Source organism: Rhopilema esculentum, chromosome 4 (genome assembly GCF_057945365.1).
Source record: "Rhopilema esculentum isolate cy_ngs chromosome 4, ASM5794536v1, whole genome shotgun sequence".
Classification (NCBI taxonomy): domain Eukaryota; kingdom Metazoa; phylum Cnidaria; class Scyphozoa; order Rhizostomeae; family Rhizostomatidae; genus Rhopilema; species Rhopilema esculentum.
In genome coordinates, this window is record NC_142818.1 from 13686457 (window position 1) to 13704022 (window position 17566).

The 17566-nt window shown below is 37.9% G+C and overlaps 1 protein-coding gene across 2 annotated transcripts; it reads left to right on the forward strand.

Moving 5' to 3' along the window:
- The first annotated feature begins 656 nt into the window (after positions 1 to 656).
- On the forward strand, positions 657 to 16026 carry LOC135691095 (uncharacterized). 2 transcript variants are annotated; one of them, XM_065208847.2, is made up of 3 exons: positions 657 to 1146; positions 9759 to 11594; positions 13277 to 16026. In XM_065208847.2, exons 1-3 carry the CDS (start codon positions 1144 to 1146, stop codon positions 15119 to 15121), a joined length of 3684 nt encoding a protein of 1227 aa, XP_065064919.2. In that variant the 5' UTR covers positions 657 to 1143; the 3' UTR covers positions 15122 to 16026. The 2 variants fall into 2 exon arrangements, with proteins under 2 accessions (XP_065064919.2, XP_065064918.2); XM_065208846.2 differs by lacking the exon at positions 657 to 1146 and adding an exon at positions 5656 to 8637.
- Positions 16027 to 17566: the final 1540 nt, after the last annotated feature.

Below are 17566 nucleotides of genomic sequence, written 5' to 3' on the forward strand. Positions count from 1 at the left end.
ATTCGAGTTTCTTACAAAAGCACGAAAATTGAGCCTTGCTGATAGGCGTACCTGTAAATTATTTCCAATAAAAAGGTTTTCTTTGCACAAGCTTGGGGGCTATGTTATGGGGTCTGTGTAGCTGTTTCTAAATTCCAAAAATTCCAAGCGGTTTTCTTCAGAAACAAATGCTTATAGCCAGCACCAGAAAAACTAGAGGCATAGTGACACTCTCTCGGGGTCCCCCATTATTTCAACCCTTGGGGCGATGTGCCCTAAAAATGATGTTCAGGCATGATACGCCCTTTCATCAAGCATGCCACGCCCTTTCGTCGGGCATCTTAGCATCACACCCCCTAATTAAAATAGTGAAGTTTCGCCCCTGTGTATGCTTGTTTCTAATTATGGTTTTTTAAACTCGATAAAGGTGTGAAGTTACCTAAATATAATTTGATTCATTATGAGTTCTTTGATACATAATATGATTCATTACCTTTTACCTGTTACTGCTGCTGTTACGGTATGTTATCAACTTCACAAAATGTAATAAACATTTACCATGCTCATTGTTGAAGTAAGAAATGTGATGTTGCTAATAAAGAAGTAATGTTGGGTATCATCATGTTTGTTACCCCCTGCTGATACAGAAATTCATGTAATGACCCCCCTGGAAGCGTAACAAGGAATTTCGTGAATCATTTGATTCATGGCTTTGGATGAGGGAAAGATTCACATGTTGTTTGTGAAACAAAGATTCACATGCAGAATTCAGTGAAACGATTGTCATAGATAACATGTCATTTCAAATTAATTAAATGCAGTTTATATTGTACGACGGACATTACAAACCGGTGATAATTGGCAAACGGACAAAGTTTGACACGGATAGGTGAACCGTAATAGTGCAGGGCCTAAACAACATCAAACTTACGCCCTTGTCGAAAGTAAACTATGAGATTAATTCAGGATTAGTCAACAAATTTAGAGCACAAAACCTGTTCTGACGAGGATGAGTGACGTAGATGGATGTGGACAGGTTTCTTCTTTGATGCTGCCATTTGGTTTTATTCAATAATGTCGATTGCTCTTTTCAGTTATTTCCGGACTACTCCCAACAACATTAAAACCGTTGTCTGAAATTCGGCCAACCCACAGTTACAGAAAATGGTATGAAAATTTTTTATTTCCCTTTGTTTTTATTTATTTTAAGGCGTTTATCTTCAAGACAGGATTACTTTTGCTTTTATAAACACCTGGAAATCGCAGTGATTTATAAGTAATGGCTTACAACCACTAGAAATCAAATTTTCGGTCGGTCGGAGGTTTTATCACAACATACGATATTGAGCTGAGAACCTATCCAACCAGTCGGCAATTTGATATTCGCAATGGCTGTATTGAAAGCAAAGTCTTCTGAAAACTGTACATTTTATTTTTAACTTGATCACAATTTTGTTTGACTGTTTTCTCAGCCGGACAGGGTAATGACTGTACGCGGCAATTTCCGTCTTAATTTGAATTTAGGCCTGATAATGTCGTTACTTCAAACCATCCTTCCTCAAAAGCGATTTTCTGAAATTGTAACGACATTTAGCACAAGTACATATCAATTTAATTTCGGCATGTTCATCATCATTTCATCCATTTGATCAATTTAATTGTTTTCGATATTTGAACACTTCAGTAATACCCTGTGTTGATTAGACAAGGGAGATGCCATTTCATCAAAGATTTTTGAGGTTAGAATATAATAAGTAGCTATTTCTAGGCTACTAATGGAAAAAAATTAACATTCATGTGGTTTGAAAAGAAATGTGCTAAGAACCACAACTTCAATTTCTTGTAAATCACATGAAAAGCCACAAAATAACTTTTTTGTTTTTATTCTCAGCTAATCTTTTGCCTGTGTTCGTTCAGAGCAAAGTGCTATCTTGACCATTTACCAAAATTGTAATTTTATGTAGATTCACCAGTAACAAATAGCTTTGGCAGGTCAGGTGTGAACAATTTATTAACTGTGATATGATGGAGGAGCATAACCATTGGTATTAGGGCCTAGGTTATGCCATAGGGCTATAGGGCCTAGTTATTATATTGCACTAGTCACTAGGACCATTATATGTCACTAGGACCATTATATGTCACTAGGACCATTATATGCCACTAGGACCATTATATGTCACTAGGACCATTATATGTCACTAGGACCATTATATGCCACTAGGACCATTATATGTCACTAGGACCATTATATGTCACTAGGACCATTATATGTCACTAGGACCAAGGCATTGTAAAGATTTTTACAAGCCAGATTGTTTTATTTATTGAATATATACAGAACTGTAGAATTGTTATTTAGAACTGCTGTTATTGGGAACTGCTCAGGTGGTTCAAATGTTATCTTTTAATACTGGTAATATTAGAACTTTTTACATTTACCAGGTTTCAGTTAAATATTAGGTGTGAGCTCACATTACTTATGTAGTCATCAATTTTTGTTATTTTAAAACTAAAATGGAGTTTAATTTGCAAAAATGTTTTTGAAAAAATCATTGGTGTTATAATATATTTGTCTTAATTTGCCTTTGGCTTGACTATATCAATTGTTTACAGTTGCCTATTCTGGTAGATACTTCTCACTGACATGCTAAAAACAAGCCAAGAAGGCATTGAAAATTGGATTAATTAACCTATAACATCAACATTAAAGTGATCTGTGGTTTTTGGAAAAGTTACATAATTTGAGAAGAGAGGTCAGTGATAGTTCTTTTTGGCAAAGAGGGAATCTGAAAAATGTATCTTTGACCTTGTTCACAGGATACCAGATTGATTTCATATCAGATTAACTGACCCAATCCCATGCAAATATTATGCTACATTCACACACAAAAAAGTATTCATTTTGTATTGGATTCACTCCTGTTCACAGGTTGGTGCAATGCTTCCACTGTGCTCTGAAAAATCTGCCATTGTACTTAGGCAGTTTCATAGCAACTTGTAATGCAGTTTGCTGTTTGGCTCTTTTTTTTGATAACATGCATTCTTTAATGTGTGTCATATCTGACATGCTGATTCCTTTTGCAGTAAATATTTTGATAACAGTTTTGAAAAAATTAATTTGAAGCTGATCACCACAAGAAGCATATTTATTATTTCATTAGCATCCAAACTTTTTTGAAAACAAAGCTGCCTTTTCAGATTCATGCATTAAAATAAGTGCTGAAATTATCTGGTATGATTCTATTCCTCATTAAAAGTAGAATGGTTTGACTACAAAAAATGATACAGAGCATCATCTTGTGAACAGAAGACCTATCGGATATGAAAAATGACCCAATACAAATTGAATCTGGTATAATTTGGATAGGGCCTCTATAGAGTTGTTAAGTGATGATGTCATGAAAATCTATTTTAAGAATTTTTGAGTTTTGAACCCATAACCTGAAAAAGCATCATAAAATACCTCTAAGCATGCAAAGTCAGTTAAATGTGTTACAAGCTGCCTGAAAGATGGCAGCATGAGCATAAGCTTTTTCCCCATGGAAACTCTGTAATTTGGTCTCTGTTTATAGGTTCTAGGAACATAGTCAAAATTATGGTATTCCATCAACAAACTGGATATCTTTCATTGGCCATATCTATATCATCCCAATTTTGTGAAAATTTAACCGACTTTTGCATATTTAGAAGTATTTCATGGTGCTCTATTAGGTCAAAATTCAAAAATTCTAAAAAAAAGAGTTTTATGACCTTGACCCCAGTTTTATGAGTGCTATTTTCCCCACACTGAAACTCAGGTTTTATTTAAATGCAATCTCAGTTTGAGATAAAATGGCAGAAATACGGTAATAAAAATGTATTAGGACCGAGATACCAGGGGGCCAAGGGGGGCCTTGCCTCCCCAAAAAAACTTAAGTATTATGATAAAAATACATTTTATGTGAAAAATAAGGCTGTTTTTCACTAATTTATCAGGTTTGTCCCCCCGTCCAAACAAAAAGTTGTATCTCGGTTGTTGCATAATACAACTGTAATAAAACTGGGGTATGACTGTAATACTAAAGTAATAAGACAGGCATACAACTGTAATATGAATGTAATAGGAATGTAATTCCACTGTTATACAACTGGAATAAAACTGGATTAAGACTGTAATACTAAAATAATATAATTAGCATAAAAGTGTGATACAACTGTAATATGAATGTAATATGAATGTAATTCCACTGTAATACAACTGGAATAAAACTAGAATGAGACTGTAATACTAAAATAATAAAATTAGCATAAAAGTGTAATACAGCTGTAATATGAATGTAATACAACTGCAATATGAATAAAATACAAGTTTTGCACAACTGTAATGAAAGTGTCATATAGCTTGATTAGGACGGTAATACTAAAGTAATAAAATTGGCAGACAAGTGCAGCAATACAGCTGTATTACGAATGTAATGCAACTGCAATATGAATCAAATACAAGTGTAGCACAACTGTAATGAAAGTGTCATAAAGCTCGATTAGGACGGTAATACTAAAGTAATAAAAATGGCAGACAAGTGCAGCAATACAGCTGTATTACGAATGTAATGCAACTGTCATATGAATGAAATACAAGTGTAGCACAACTGTAATACGTATCGTGCTCTTATGGGGAAGGGATCCACTAAAGATGCAGTTTGCAATTTCTAGCTTGTACTATCAACAACAACCGATTCTGTGGTGTAATAGGCTTACAATGTCATTGAGAATGATTTTAAAATGCGTTGAATAGCTAAGAGATTTTAAGCACCGATCAGTAAACGTAAATCGACCGCGCTGACGTGGAATTTCCATGATTAATCGGATGATACTGCAGACCTATCTATCAGGATGCAATTTGATTTTCGTAGCCTTCTGGCTCGCCTTTTTCCATATTTCCCTACAGACGAAATAAATCTATTTTGCTAGAAGTCCGAAAGTATTTTGTGAGTTAAGCTCTTGCTTAAGTTCATTTTATTCCAAGCTTTTCGCCACAGAAAGTCATTTTTGAAGATTTGTTCGACACTTGGAAGGAGCTACCAATCTTCATTTGAGTCGCGAGGAAATCCTAATTGGAGGAGACTCGGCGAACTCCGATTGAGTTCTTCGAGCCTCCTCGTAGCATCGAGGTCGCTGTGCATGCAAGCACCTGGACTGTATATATTGCAGACTTAGGCAGGAGCTGCATGGGTTGTTGGGTTGTTGAGGATGAATGGTTGAGGATGAATGGTTGAGGATGAATGGTTATTGTACGTCTCCCAGTCTTGGTCAATATTTTGGAAACGTAATATCGCCTTCACAGTAACCATAAACAAATCTCCTATTCATTATTTGCAAATTAGTATATGTTTTTCAAATTTAAGTCTTACGATCAAAGAAATGCCTCTGGCAATTAGAATTATGGCAATGAGTTGTTTTGTCAATTTTTTTTAAAGCTGTGTGTTCATGAATTGCCTTTGAATTTGCTTCTGGCCTAAAACAGGGGAAACTAGCGGAAAACGAAATACTAACATTTCTTTATAGAAATAAACAGGTTTAAAGAACAAGAAATAACATTTTTGCTGCAGGTTTGCCATTGAATTAGACGTGCCTGATTAAGCTCTTCCTTCTTATACCAGGTAGCCGGTTCGCAATCGAAATACAAAATTACATCTTAACCGAATATTGTGACATAGACCATAGTGCATAGACACGGCGCTAGAGCTTGTTTCTAAATAATTCCCCGAAACTATTTTCATAGAATAGACTTTTCTTGCAACATGTTATAGCCAGCTTTTAAGTCTTGAAATCTTTTCTCTATCAAAATAAGTAAACAACCAGGTGACATCGCTCATTTGTTAACCAAATAAGCAATTGAACCCCAATGAAAGTTTGCGGATCAAGGTAATTCTATTCACAGGCAGCTGATACCCTTTTTGGTCACTGAGAGAAATTGAGAAAGTGGCTGCATGACAGGGTTTTGATGCTTTTGATAGCAAATGAGAATTCCTGGCAGGCCTGTCGGATGATGTAGATATACTTTGAATGTTGTCAACTTCTTTGTAAATGAATCAATCAGTTGACAAATCAGAAACTGATTGTTTTCACCGAGAAAGGTTAAACCGGGTTGGCTGGCTCTGCCTTCGATTAGATGGTTGTCATGACGAGTTTCCTCTGCAAACACGGGGAAGGGTTCTATCTCCTCAATTACGTCACTTGTGGTTTCCTCTTAATGAATGCAATGAATAAGAAGGAAAGCCCGTTTGGAATGCTCGAAGATTTGCGCCATTCAAACGTCAGGTGTATTGCTTTAAAGTGTATTCCTTTTTGGTCGCCTCTGTAGCCGGCTGTTTGGCCATCAAGAGCCATAAGGGGCTAGGGACTGCCGTAGCCGTCTCCCTGGATTCAGAAGTAGAAGTTGCACCCAAATATAAAAAGCATGAGCCGCTATATGCTTTGGGGCCTTCGGGGCATTTGGCCTGTTTCCCCTCCCCTGGGCTGGGGCCAACATAACGTTATCAAATGGTATACTTAGCTAGTAAAATTTAGTTTTCGCTATCGTCAAGGGGTATCGTTCTTGTTGTATAGTAAAGAAATTGAAGTAATGTCTGAGGTATCTCGGCAGTTTAGTACAGAAAGTTGCTCCGTTGATGTGTTTGTTATTCACCCAGTCAGTGTCTTTTCTAAATACAGCTAGTGTCATTGACTGTCATTATTTGAGTGACTTTGCCATTGGCATTAATATAGTTGCATGAAAACATATTCATAAGAAATGACTATGATGAAAATGACTTGATAAGCCTACTCTCCTTTTTATTGCCATGGGAATTTTCGCATGATATAAGAAAGACATCGTTTAATTTGAGATACATTGGACATGCAGCGCTTTTGAAACCAAATCCATGCCATGACTTTAAAGCGAGCTGAGACTAACGGATTTGTCAGTTTGGTGCGAAGCCTAATTTCCTGGGAAACAGAACTCAAACCAAATATTTTGAATTATCCGTCATTATGATGAAGTTTGGAGATCACAAAACTGTTAGATGAAAGTTGTCTTTGTAAACCTTTGTTTAAGCCCATTCTCCAGTGAGAAAAGTCTTGCGAAATTTCGCTGTGAAATACTTCACGCGAAAAAATTCCTTTAAATGCTTTTGTTGACCTCGCGACATTGGAATGTAAAATTTGGAAGCGTGACAAAGGGATATGGACTTTGATTGGCTTCTGAAGGATTTTGCAAGCGAAAAGCGAAAAAAGTGGAACTCATTTTAACTTTTTTTCAGAGAGAAATTCTTCGCGAGAAATCCCAGCAATAGTTCACTGCGCATGCCCATAACGTATTTCGCGCGAGCTTTTTCGCATTTCGCCGATTTTTTCTCACTGGAGATTGGGCTTTAAGATTGTGATCAGCTCTTTGAAATGTTACTGAACGTAAAAGTTTGTCTATAAGGCTAACCTCAAGTAATAAGCTGCACTATCCATATTCATTTTGCTAAACCAGCCGTCAAAACCACGTGAATAATGCATGTCTGGAGAATTTTGCTTGTTACTCCATTGTGTTCTTTATTATAGAATCGAATGTTCTATATCGAGAATACCTGTGATTCCCTCCCTGCGTCAATGTGGATTCTCTTGAAATAATCTTTGAGATTATTGACTACAAAACTTGTTTATTCAGTCTGAATCACTTATAAAAACACTTGTACCCAAACTGAGTTTTCATATTCAATGCATTCAGACTGCTTCAGTTGCTTCAATCCATTTCTTCATTCTTCCTTCATTGCAAGTTTCTGTGTAAAGATTTTGGTTTTGGAATCTGGATCATCCCCCCTCCCTTCCTCCTTCGCAGATTTAGGGAAAATGTTTTCATGAAAAGAGGACGAAATCTATGGTTTGTGAAAGGGAGGGATAGGAAAAGGTGTGAGTGAAAGCGAGGTTTCTCAAAGGCTGCTAGTTGCTTAGTAACATTACGTAGTAATTTTAAGTAACGTTGCTAATAATAAGTCACTTGTCTGTTTCTTGTGATCCAGGAGTTTGTTGCTCTAAATACACTAGGTGTTTCCCTCTTGCAATGAACAATGCTTGATATACAGCTTGTCGCTAGTAACCGCACTGTCAACTCAAATTAGCATGGAGCCACGTATATTCTACTAGGGTCTCTAGCTTGAATGGTGAATGAGCTCTGCAACCGAAAATATCAATTCTGCCACCAGTTGTGCTGTACGACAGCCTAAGATAAGCCACTAGCAAATACGAGGTGCAATTTTGATAAGCGACGATGATGGTTGCGTTCTGATTGTTGTTTACGATTTAACTTTGGAAGAGGTGGTCCTTCATGTTTAGAAGGGGAATCGCCGTGGCTGGTGAAATCACGTCTTGCAAGGCGCTCATGCCGATAAAGTGTCAATGTAGGAGTTTGTTGCAATGGTATGACGCTGGTTTCATGAGAAATTGAAGCGGAAAAGGAATCTATTTTGTATCATAGAGTGAGGTTTGCGTTTCAGAGAAATGTTTACTAGCTCAGATAAAGGCTCTTTAAAATCTGCGTCGTTTGCTGAAAAATTGTATAAAAGAAGCTCGATTTACCGAGATTGGAGTAAGTCTACTCATTTACAAGAGAAACAGTCGAGAGAAGGATCATTTGTGGACGAGGAAAAGGTTTTTAATCGCATTCACATCAATTTGACATTTTGTTTTCTATTATAAATTGGATTAATTTGCGCATTTCTGTGAATTTATTTCCTTATTTTTTAGTGTTATATTTATAGTTTTTGTTGGATGGATATTTTGTTGTATATTTGATTCTCGATGATCGGTCGACTCGTACGATAGGCGCATGATCGAAAGATGCTCGCGTACCTGCCCCTTCCCACCTGCTAGGGCGTGTACGAAAAGCAAATCCCTTCAATTTCTGCCAATCGTAATTATGCTTAGTAATTATCTACAGTGAATTATCAGTTAAGACTACAGTTAATATTGGTTTTTTATTGTCTCAGCGCACTGAAAGTGGAGAATTGAGGCCTTGCTTTAATCTCCTATCCATACCATTTTAGTACAGTTTGACGTTAATACTGCACACTTCCTTGGTTTTCAAATGAAGTTTTTGTTGAATTTGGAACAGTTGCTATTGGCTAGGTTAATCACCTGATATTCAGTTGTTCCGATCAGGAAAAGAGATATACATCGACGTTTATATACGGGGGTGTCATTCGACGGCCTTTGACCATCTTTTCTATGCAAATAGGTCCACGGGGATTTAAATGTATTGAAGTAATGTATATAATAGTTCATTTAAATCGAAGTTATTTTGAGCTGACTCTTGAGCTAGTAAATCTTTTTTTCACATTGAGCTGTATGTTTTTTTTGGAATCGAACCTGCATTGAAACAACAAAACGAACCTCCAGACTAGTACAATAGTGGGTCGGACCTGGAATTGTGTTTTGTTAAACTGTTTAATTCACAAAAGAGTTTAACTTCGATGATGGAAAGGAAAAACAAATTTTATCCTTAATTTAAATCTCCAGACTTCCGTGAATCGATGAAAAGCATTGCTACTTGACAGCATAGTAATAAAACGGGGGCTTTTGAAAGGTTTTGGTCATGTCTAGAGATAATCATCAACATCTATGGTACTTGCTGCAAAATGCTCGACCATTCTGTCAAATGCTTTTCCTTATAGGTCTTTGTAAGGATCTTTGACGAAACAGAGTCTTTTATATTAAATTCATCCAATATAATACATTTTTGAGTAATAGCTTACTGATTTATTTTCTCGTAGACGCTGCTTGCCAAAGCCTTGTACGATAATCTTGCCGATGCCCCGGATGAGCTAAGTTTCCGCAAGGGAGACATTGTCACCGTAATTGAGCGCGACGTGGATGGACTAGTCGGCTGGTGGCTCTGCTTGCTCCATGGCAAACAAGGCATTGCCCCTGGCAATCGACTCAAACTCTTTTCATCTCTTGACGACCCTTCAAATACGTCCGGAAGCCAGGGTTCGCTGTCTGCGGAGGAATTTTCAGAGAGTTCTGATTTCACTGATGGTGGAAAACATCCAGGTTCAGAGTACGATGTTCTCCCTGCCCCCGTAAAAGCCTCCCACGGAGAACTCTTTGATTCACCTTCCCCAAAAGCTTTGAAAGATGTCTATTCGTCGCCAAGCAAAATCGCTTCCCAGTTCTCTCAGCTCAACTATGCTACACCAAGTAAACCCCGTGGCAACCAAGAAGATTATGACGTAGTTCCTACACGGCCCAAAATGAAAACTGGTTTGCAAATGAGCCCTGCAGAGCTGTATGATATCCCAAGCTATGCAGTTAAAACATCAGATGAAGTGTATGATTTTGTCCCTAAACGAAGACCCACTATACAATCAACAGGGACAATAGGCCCGAAGTCCCCGGTACCGAAGTTTCAAAATGCATTATCGGCATTTACTGCCATTCCAGATGAGCCAGAGTTTTCAGGAACAATGAAGTTGCAAGGGCATGAGCTGTATGACGTACCAAAACCAAATGCTCACAGTGAATTGTACGATGTACCCAAACAAAAACCAGATACCACTAGCGAACTTTATGATGTACCAAAGCCGAGTAGTGGTAATGGTTTCGAATTATACGACGTTCCTTCGTCTTTAAAAGCGGCTGAGGCAGTAAAAAGAAGTCAGGGAAGTGTCAAATCATCTGGTGGTGATGCGCAAGAGGTGTCTGACCGCAAATCACCCCAAAATGTAGTAAAACCAACAGCGTCAAATGAAGCCTTGTATGATGCTCCTCCATCAAACACTACCTTTAAAAGAAACTTTGATTTATCTCGCTTTCGGCAAGACCTTACCAATGTGGAAGGGCAACAAACAGGTAAAAAACAAGGGAGTGCTCTTAATGACAAATCAAATGCTAGTAATGAAATTTATGATGTCCCTCCTGCATCATTTGCTAGGCATATCGACAGCACAACGCAAGATAAAACTTCGTCGGAACTCTACGATACTCCATCTTTAAAGCCATCAGGCAACAGTCCCTTTGCATCACGTGACATTTTCGTAAACAGGAATGTTTCTCCTCAAGAAATCTACGACACTCCCCCAGCACTGCGCAAAAATGAATCAAAAATGGATGATATTTATGATACACCACCTGCCCATTCTGTTTTGAACCAAGCAGCGACGTCTCCCCAAAAATGGCAATCAGATGCAACAGAAATATATGACGTACCACCGAACCAGAACAGCGTGACTAATGCCAACCAAGCTTTAAAGGGCAGCTTCCATGCTAATGACCAAATATATAATGAGCCTCCCCATCATGACATTTATGATGTGCCACCCTCTGATGGCATCTACGACCAGCTGCCAAATGCTGTCTCAAAAAAAGCTGCAGATGATCACACAGATGATTCTTTGTATGACGTTCCTACGCACCATGATGTGAACAAGGTAATGAGTGACATCAGTAAGTTTAAAACAACAAATCAGTCACTGATGAAGCCCATTTCAAAACGACACCAGACTGGCTCGCGCACCATCAATTCTGACGATGATGATGATGATTACGTTGACTATCAAGATATTTATGGGAAAGAGCCACCTACAGAAATTGTCAAGGAGATCGAAAAGGTACGTGATTCAACAGATTTTCGTACCTAATGTTTTATTCTTTTGTGTAGTTGTTTAAAATTATTTGTTTGTCTGCAAACTGAATTACCCTCGTTGCTAAAGCAGCTTTGCTTTAAGGTGGCAGTATTTAATATGCCACTATTGATGAATTGCTCAGCAACTGCGCTGTTAGTGAGTGACGAGGACGAAACAAATAAATTAATGAAGGGACAAAAGAATAAATCACCTTTTCGTTTACCCCTATGTATGGTCTGCTTCACGCCCTTGTCAAGTGGATCGCTAGTTCCAACTCAATGAATGCAAGCTTAAATCAGTTATCTACTTTCTTCAATCTACAAGTGTAAATTTTCTCGCTGGTAATCAGTTATCTCGCTCTTTATTCTCTATTGATTTAGAAATCTCAGAACAATCCCTCGCAAGGGAATATCTCCACCTCAATTTAGCAACTCCAGCAACAAATTGCGCCTCAGTTTCCATTGATAGTCTGAATTTAAAAGTGGGTTAAAGCCAATCTGGCCAATCAAATAAGGTTAGCCCTGAATTTTCTTTCCCCCCCCTTTTCCCAACCAGTCCCACTGCTGTAGCTATGATGAATATTTGTTGTAAAGAAAACCTCGGGGAAAAAGCGATAGAGAGGTCCACAGGAAAGAAGGCAATAGAGAGATCAACAGGGAAAAAGCGATAGAGAGAACGTTCAATTTTTGTTGGCTTGTCTTCTATTATTTAGAAAATGTCATCCTTTAGTGAGATAATGACTTTAAACCGATTCTCCACTGACGCTTATTTTGTAGCGTTCGCTAAAGCGTTCATACAAAGTTCCGCTCATTCCAATCTCCACTGATTTCAATCAAATTTTAGCGCGCGCGACATTCTTAGGATAAATGGGGATATATAGGCAAAAGGGAAATCTTAGGACGTGGCTTTCTTTCACGATATTTGCTTATGAGGAGAAGAAAAATTCAGTTATATTTACGTTGGAAGGGAAATCAAGCTTTTAAAAAGAGCACGTAAAGAATGGGTGGACAAATTACATAAAGACATACATCAGAAAGGTGAATGCCAATAAAATCGGCAAGCGGTAAATTAAATTTGGTTGTGGACTAGAATTTTACCTTACTCGTAATTAGCTTACCTGCAAAGTATGTAACTGCAAGTTATTTTCACTGCTACTAAATTCCGGTTGCTATGAGGATGCCAGTTTACAAAGACTTATTATGAAAATCGTACAATTTTATTGTCCTACGTATACTTCGAACTATTTCGCTTCACAAAAAATAGAAACTACTTCAACTATTTGTCAAGCGAATTTTTTTATGCGCGGATGCTTTTCTCGCAAATTTTTTCTTTCTGCAGATGTGTCATCGTGAATTTTTCAGACAAAAAAGCGTCAGTGGAGTTTGGCTTTTAGACAGTTTTTTAGCACCATGTAACTTTTTATTGGTAAGCCATTTTCTTGACAGCCATTTTCAAGGGTAACCATGTCAGTTTTTCTTGGTACCCGTGCCCCCTTTCCCAGTGTAACCTTGCATTGATGTTGTGATTGTCAAGTTAGCTTTATTGATGAACATAGGAGAGGGTCATTAGTCATTTTGTAAATGTAACTTTGTAAGCTATATCATACACCGCAGCGCATTTCCTAAGCATCTGCATAAATCAGCATTTTATTTTTCATTCATTTTTAGACTTCTGAAACTTCACCTCGTGTCCAACCCAAAAAGCCCCCTCGCAAGAAGTCATCATTTGATCAAATCAACATGGCTGCTGTGAGGGCACTCAAACTGACCTGCATGCAGGCGTATGATCGTCTCAATAAACTACACCTTGCTGTTGACACTTCAGTTACAGCCCTTGTATCCCACTCGAACGGTGATTGGCTAGAGCCTAGAAACCTAGAAGTTGTTATTGACCCGATTAGAGATATGGCGAACAAAGTGAAGCTGTCGCTGCGGTTGCTGACAGAGTTTGGCTTGGGAGCCATGGTTAATGCCAAAGCAATGAGTTTAGATTCAGAGGCTGAAACAATAAAGAACGACCTCGAACCACTACTTGAGTGTTATTACAAAGTCAAGGTATGCTTGATGCACCTGGATACTTGCAAGTGGTCAGTGCCTAGTGTTCGTGATAACACAACTGATAAATTTTTTGCTACAGTGAATGCAATAATGATATTGGCAGGGCGGGTACCTGAAGCATGTCGCAAGCTAACCTCAACTTTGCACTTTGGTATTAAGACTTTGTTTTTCGAAGATAGTACTGTCCAAGCACCTAGCCAAACTTTGGTGGCTGTTACTGAAAAAGCAGCAGCTCTTACCGTGACTCCACAATTGACAAAACAGCCCGACCAAGGAAACATGGGTAAAACAGGTACAATGCAAATGTCAGCGACTGTTAATGATAAGAAAGTGAGGGAAATTCTCGAGCTTGATGCACGGCCCGTTTCTGTATGGAAAGACCAAGAGTCAGTATCAATGGACAAGGCCAATGGGGCAGATATGTCGCCCATGGAAATGAAGCAAGAGTTTCAAAGTAGGCGGCAAAAGGGCTATAACTCCACCCTTCCTAGAAGACCCCCAGTCCCTCCCAAGCCAAGCTTACCTGCAAATCGCAGATCCATGGCAGGATTTGTGCCTGATGAAGATTTCTCTAAAAGACCTGCTTTGCCAAAAGCGGACACGCTAGTAACTGATTTCATCACTGAGGATGGTCGAAAGAAATATGCGTCAGACCCATCAAGGTCGCCAGTTGATTTGGAGCATACAAGAAAGCCAGAATGGGGAGGTAGCTGTCCGCAGCTTGATGATCATAGTACCTACGCGTCGCCGCAATCAATGTTGCGCGCAACCTCGAGCGGCACTGCGGCTTCAACTACATCAACTGCTTCTTTTGATAACTCTGCCGATGACCTTGATGCCAATGCCAATTTAAGTAAAATGGCGTCAGACTCAAATTTGTTATCGCAAACAATGCTTCCTTCTCGTGTAACTCAACCGATTACTGCAGCGCATTCCCGCTCTGTTTCCTTGCCTTGGGATGATAATAAAATACCGTTTCGAAATTACGATAGCAATGTTGCTACATTCCAAAATGTAGCTAATGACAAAGGTAAAAGACTTTCCACTTTGGACCATAGAGATACCGAGGCTTTGTCTTTCTTTCTTCAACGGGTCGAATCTCAGTTTCTGATACTACGAGACGCTGTACGTAATCTTACAGAATCAGTTTCTAACAGTGAAACGCCACAGGTTTTCGTATCGCATTCGAAATTCGTAATTTTAACAGCGCATAAAGTAGTCCACGCTGGAGAGGAACTCTGTGCAAAATTATTAAACAACGAAGTGAGATTTAAAGTAAAAAGGGCAACAGCCCGCTTGGCGGACTCAATTCGCGGCGTTGTAGCCGGTACAAAGCAAGCGGCATTGGCCTACCCGGACCAGAACTCGCTAATGGAAATGGTTACTACTGTGCTGTCAGTGGGTGAGTCAGTAAGAGAGGTACACAAGGAGGCAAAAAAGGCCTTGGAGCTGTAAACGTAACTCTACATTTCATCAATCAAATTTAAAATTTTAGTGATACAATATGTTTTACGATTTACCAAGAAGTGACTTTACCATAGACAGCTGCTCCATTTTATTGATAAACGACTCTTCAATGATGTATTTATAGCTTTACGATCTTTTAGGAGCGTACCGCTTATGGCATTTTAAGACCTCATGTTTTCTACGAATGAATTTATTATTATTTGTCAATTAGATATCGTCGCCTATCAGGTATATAGTCTAAGATGATTGTCTTCCGAAATTCGTAAACTGTTTTGGTAAATTGATCCTACTGCCACTAGTCGTTTCTTCAGTCAATTATTTATCAAAGAAAGCAAGCTTTCCTTTTCAGCCTCAGTTTACCACGAATGCTCTATTTGAAATATTTATAGTTTTAAAAATATATAGTTTCACATTTGAAGAAATAAATAGTAATTTCGAGCATCAATAGCCCAATGATCACGTGATTGAAGAATCACAGACATGTTATATTGAAATCGTTTTACACAAATGTAATGCAGTCCTGTTTAGCCGTGTAATTTTTAGAAGTTTTTATGATTGTTTTTCTATTTTTAATCGATAGAAAGTATGTTTTCAACACAGATTAAATGCTCCAATTCACGTCAGTCTCGAATTTTAAATGCTTTTTTAGTTGACTGACTGTTTCTTACTGAATTGTTGCCGATTTTGTTAGTATCAACGCTTTGAGAAAGTGTGTTTATTACAAGTTTCGATAATTTTTAGTACGCGCATGTATATTCAATTTAGAGTGTAGTATCTCTGTCATTGTCCACTTTCGGTTGTTTGCAATAAGTTACTTCAGTACACGATTTACTTCAGTACACGATTAGTCTGAGCTAAACGAACAGCTTTTGATAAAAGTATTTCATTGTCAATGACCTTCCTTTGTTTGCCCTTCCTCAGTTTTTATGTAGATCAGGCAAATCATTGCCTTCCCTTTTGTCGGTTTTTGGCCCTGATGGTAAGAGCGCATGTCAACGTTCAGCGTAAATGGGGGTACAAAATTTAAAACGTCGGTAAATTATGATTAAATGCAAAATTTAGGGAAAAAGAATGACCAAACGCATTTTGTGAAAGAGTCAGGGAAGGAATAAGTTTAACACCGACATCTGCATCAAACGAAATTCAAAACAATTTCAAAGCTCTACTTAACAATAGAAAACTAAACAAAATATTAAAACATCCCAAAGCCCAAAGGGTCTGACAATTTAGCAAGCGCATTATTAATTGAATCAAACTTAAGTTTGTAAAAACAGTGACACAGTGACAGTGACAATTAACAGTGAAATAACAGTTAATATGCCATTCGCTAACTGGGAAAAATTATTTCAAAATTTAGTACAAGAAAAAAGGAGAAAGAATTTTTCTAGGAAAATGGAAAGACACAGATTCAAAAATTTTCAGTTAAACAAACGTTCGCACAAAAATTTCGCGCATTCGTTTATGGCACAAAAGAACCGAATCCTGGCATACCGGAGTCTTTTTCATCAAGCACTCTACAGAGCGTAAATTTCGGGCAATATCGTGCCATCTTAAAATTTTGCGCCACCTAAAACTCGGGGCCGGGGCGTGTCATTTTGGTTGAAAAATTAGACCCATCAATCCGCACATGTCTGGAAAATGTGACCCATAATTCCACAAACATATTGAAAATTATACCTATAATTCCGCAAAGCAAATGAAGCTTTTAAAGCATAAAAATAACATAAAAAATATCAAACAAACTTTGCATGTCCTTCGCTCCAAAATCTCAATACTACACATATTTCATACTTTCATTTCTAACTTAACATTCATGCTACAATTTTGCACTAATTTCTCAAATGATATCCATAATTCTGTATGTTTTTAAATGGTACACAAAGTTCCGCACATGTTTCAAGAACTGGTACAGATAATTCCACACTTTCAGAAAAAAGTACCCTCAAATAATGGCTCGTCCCCGTACCTTCAAACATGTTGAGCCCCCCCCCCCCCCCCCCAGCGAAAATAGATGAAGAGATTTCCTAAATGTTCCAAATGAATTATCAAAGAAGAAATTTTTCCAGGGAACTACTTGAAAAGTTCAAAGACATCGTTGCATAAGTTTATTATGCTATTCAAATTGATTGAATTTTGAGTGGTTTCGTAAGATATCGATGAAAGATGGTGACCTTGTAAAACAAAAGACAACGTAAAATTTGCATGACACTTGCATCATTGCTGAGCTGTAGAAAGAGGATCTGGAAGCGGATAATCAATATAACTTTATCGTTGATATAGTATCGATGAAAAAGATCCTAAAAGTGATCCTAGAAATGAATCTAAAACATCGAACATGACTAACCATAGGAATGCAGTTGCTTCGATCAATCAGTAATGCTTGCTTGCAATCGTTGTTGTTGTTATTATTGGATAATTGGAATAATTGAATGC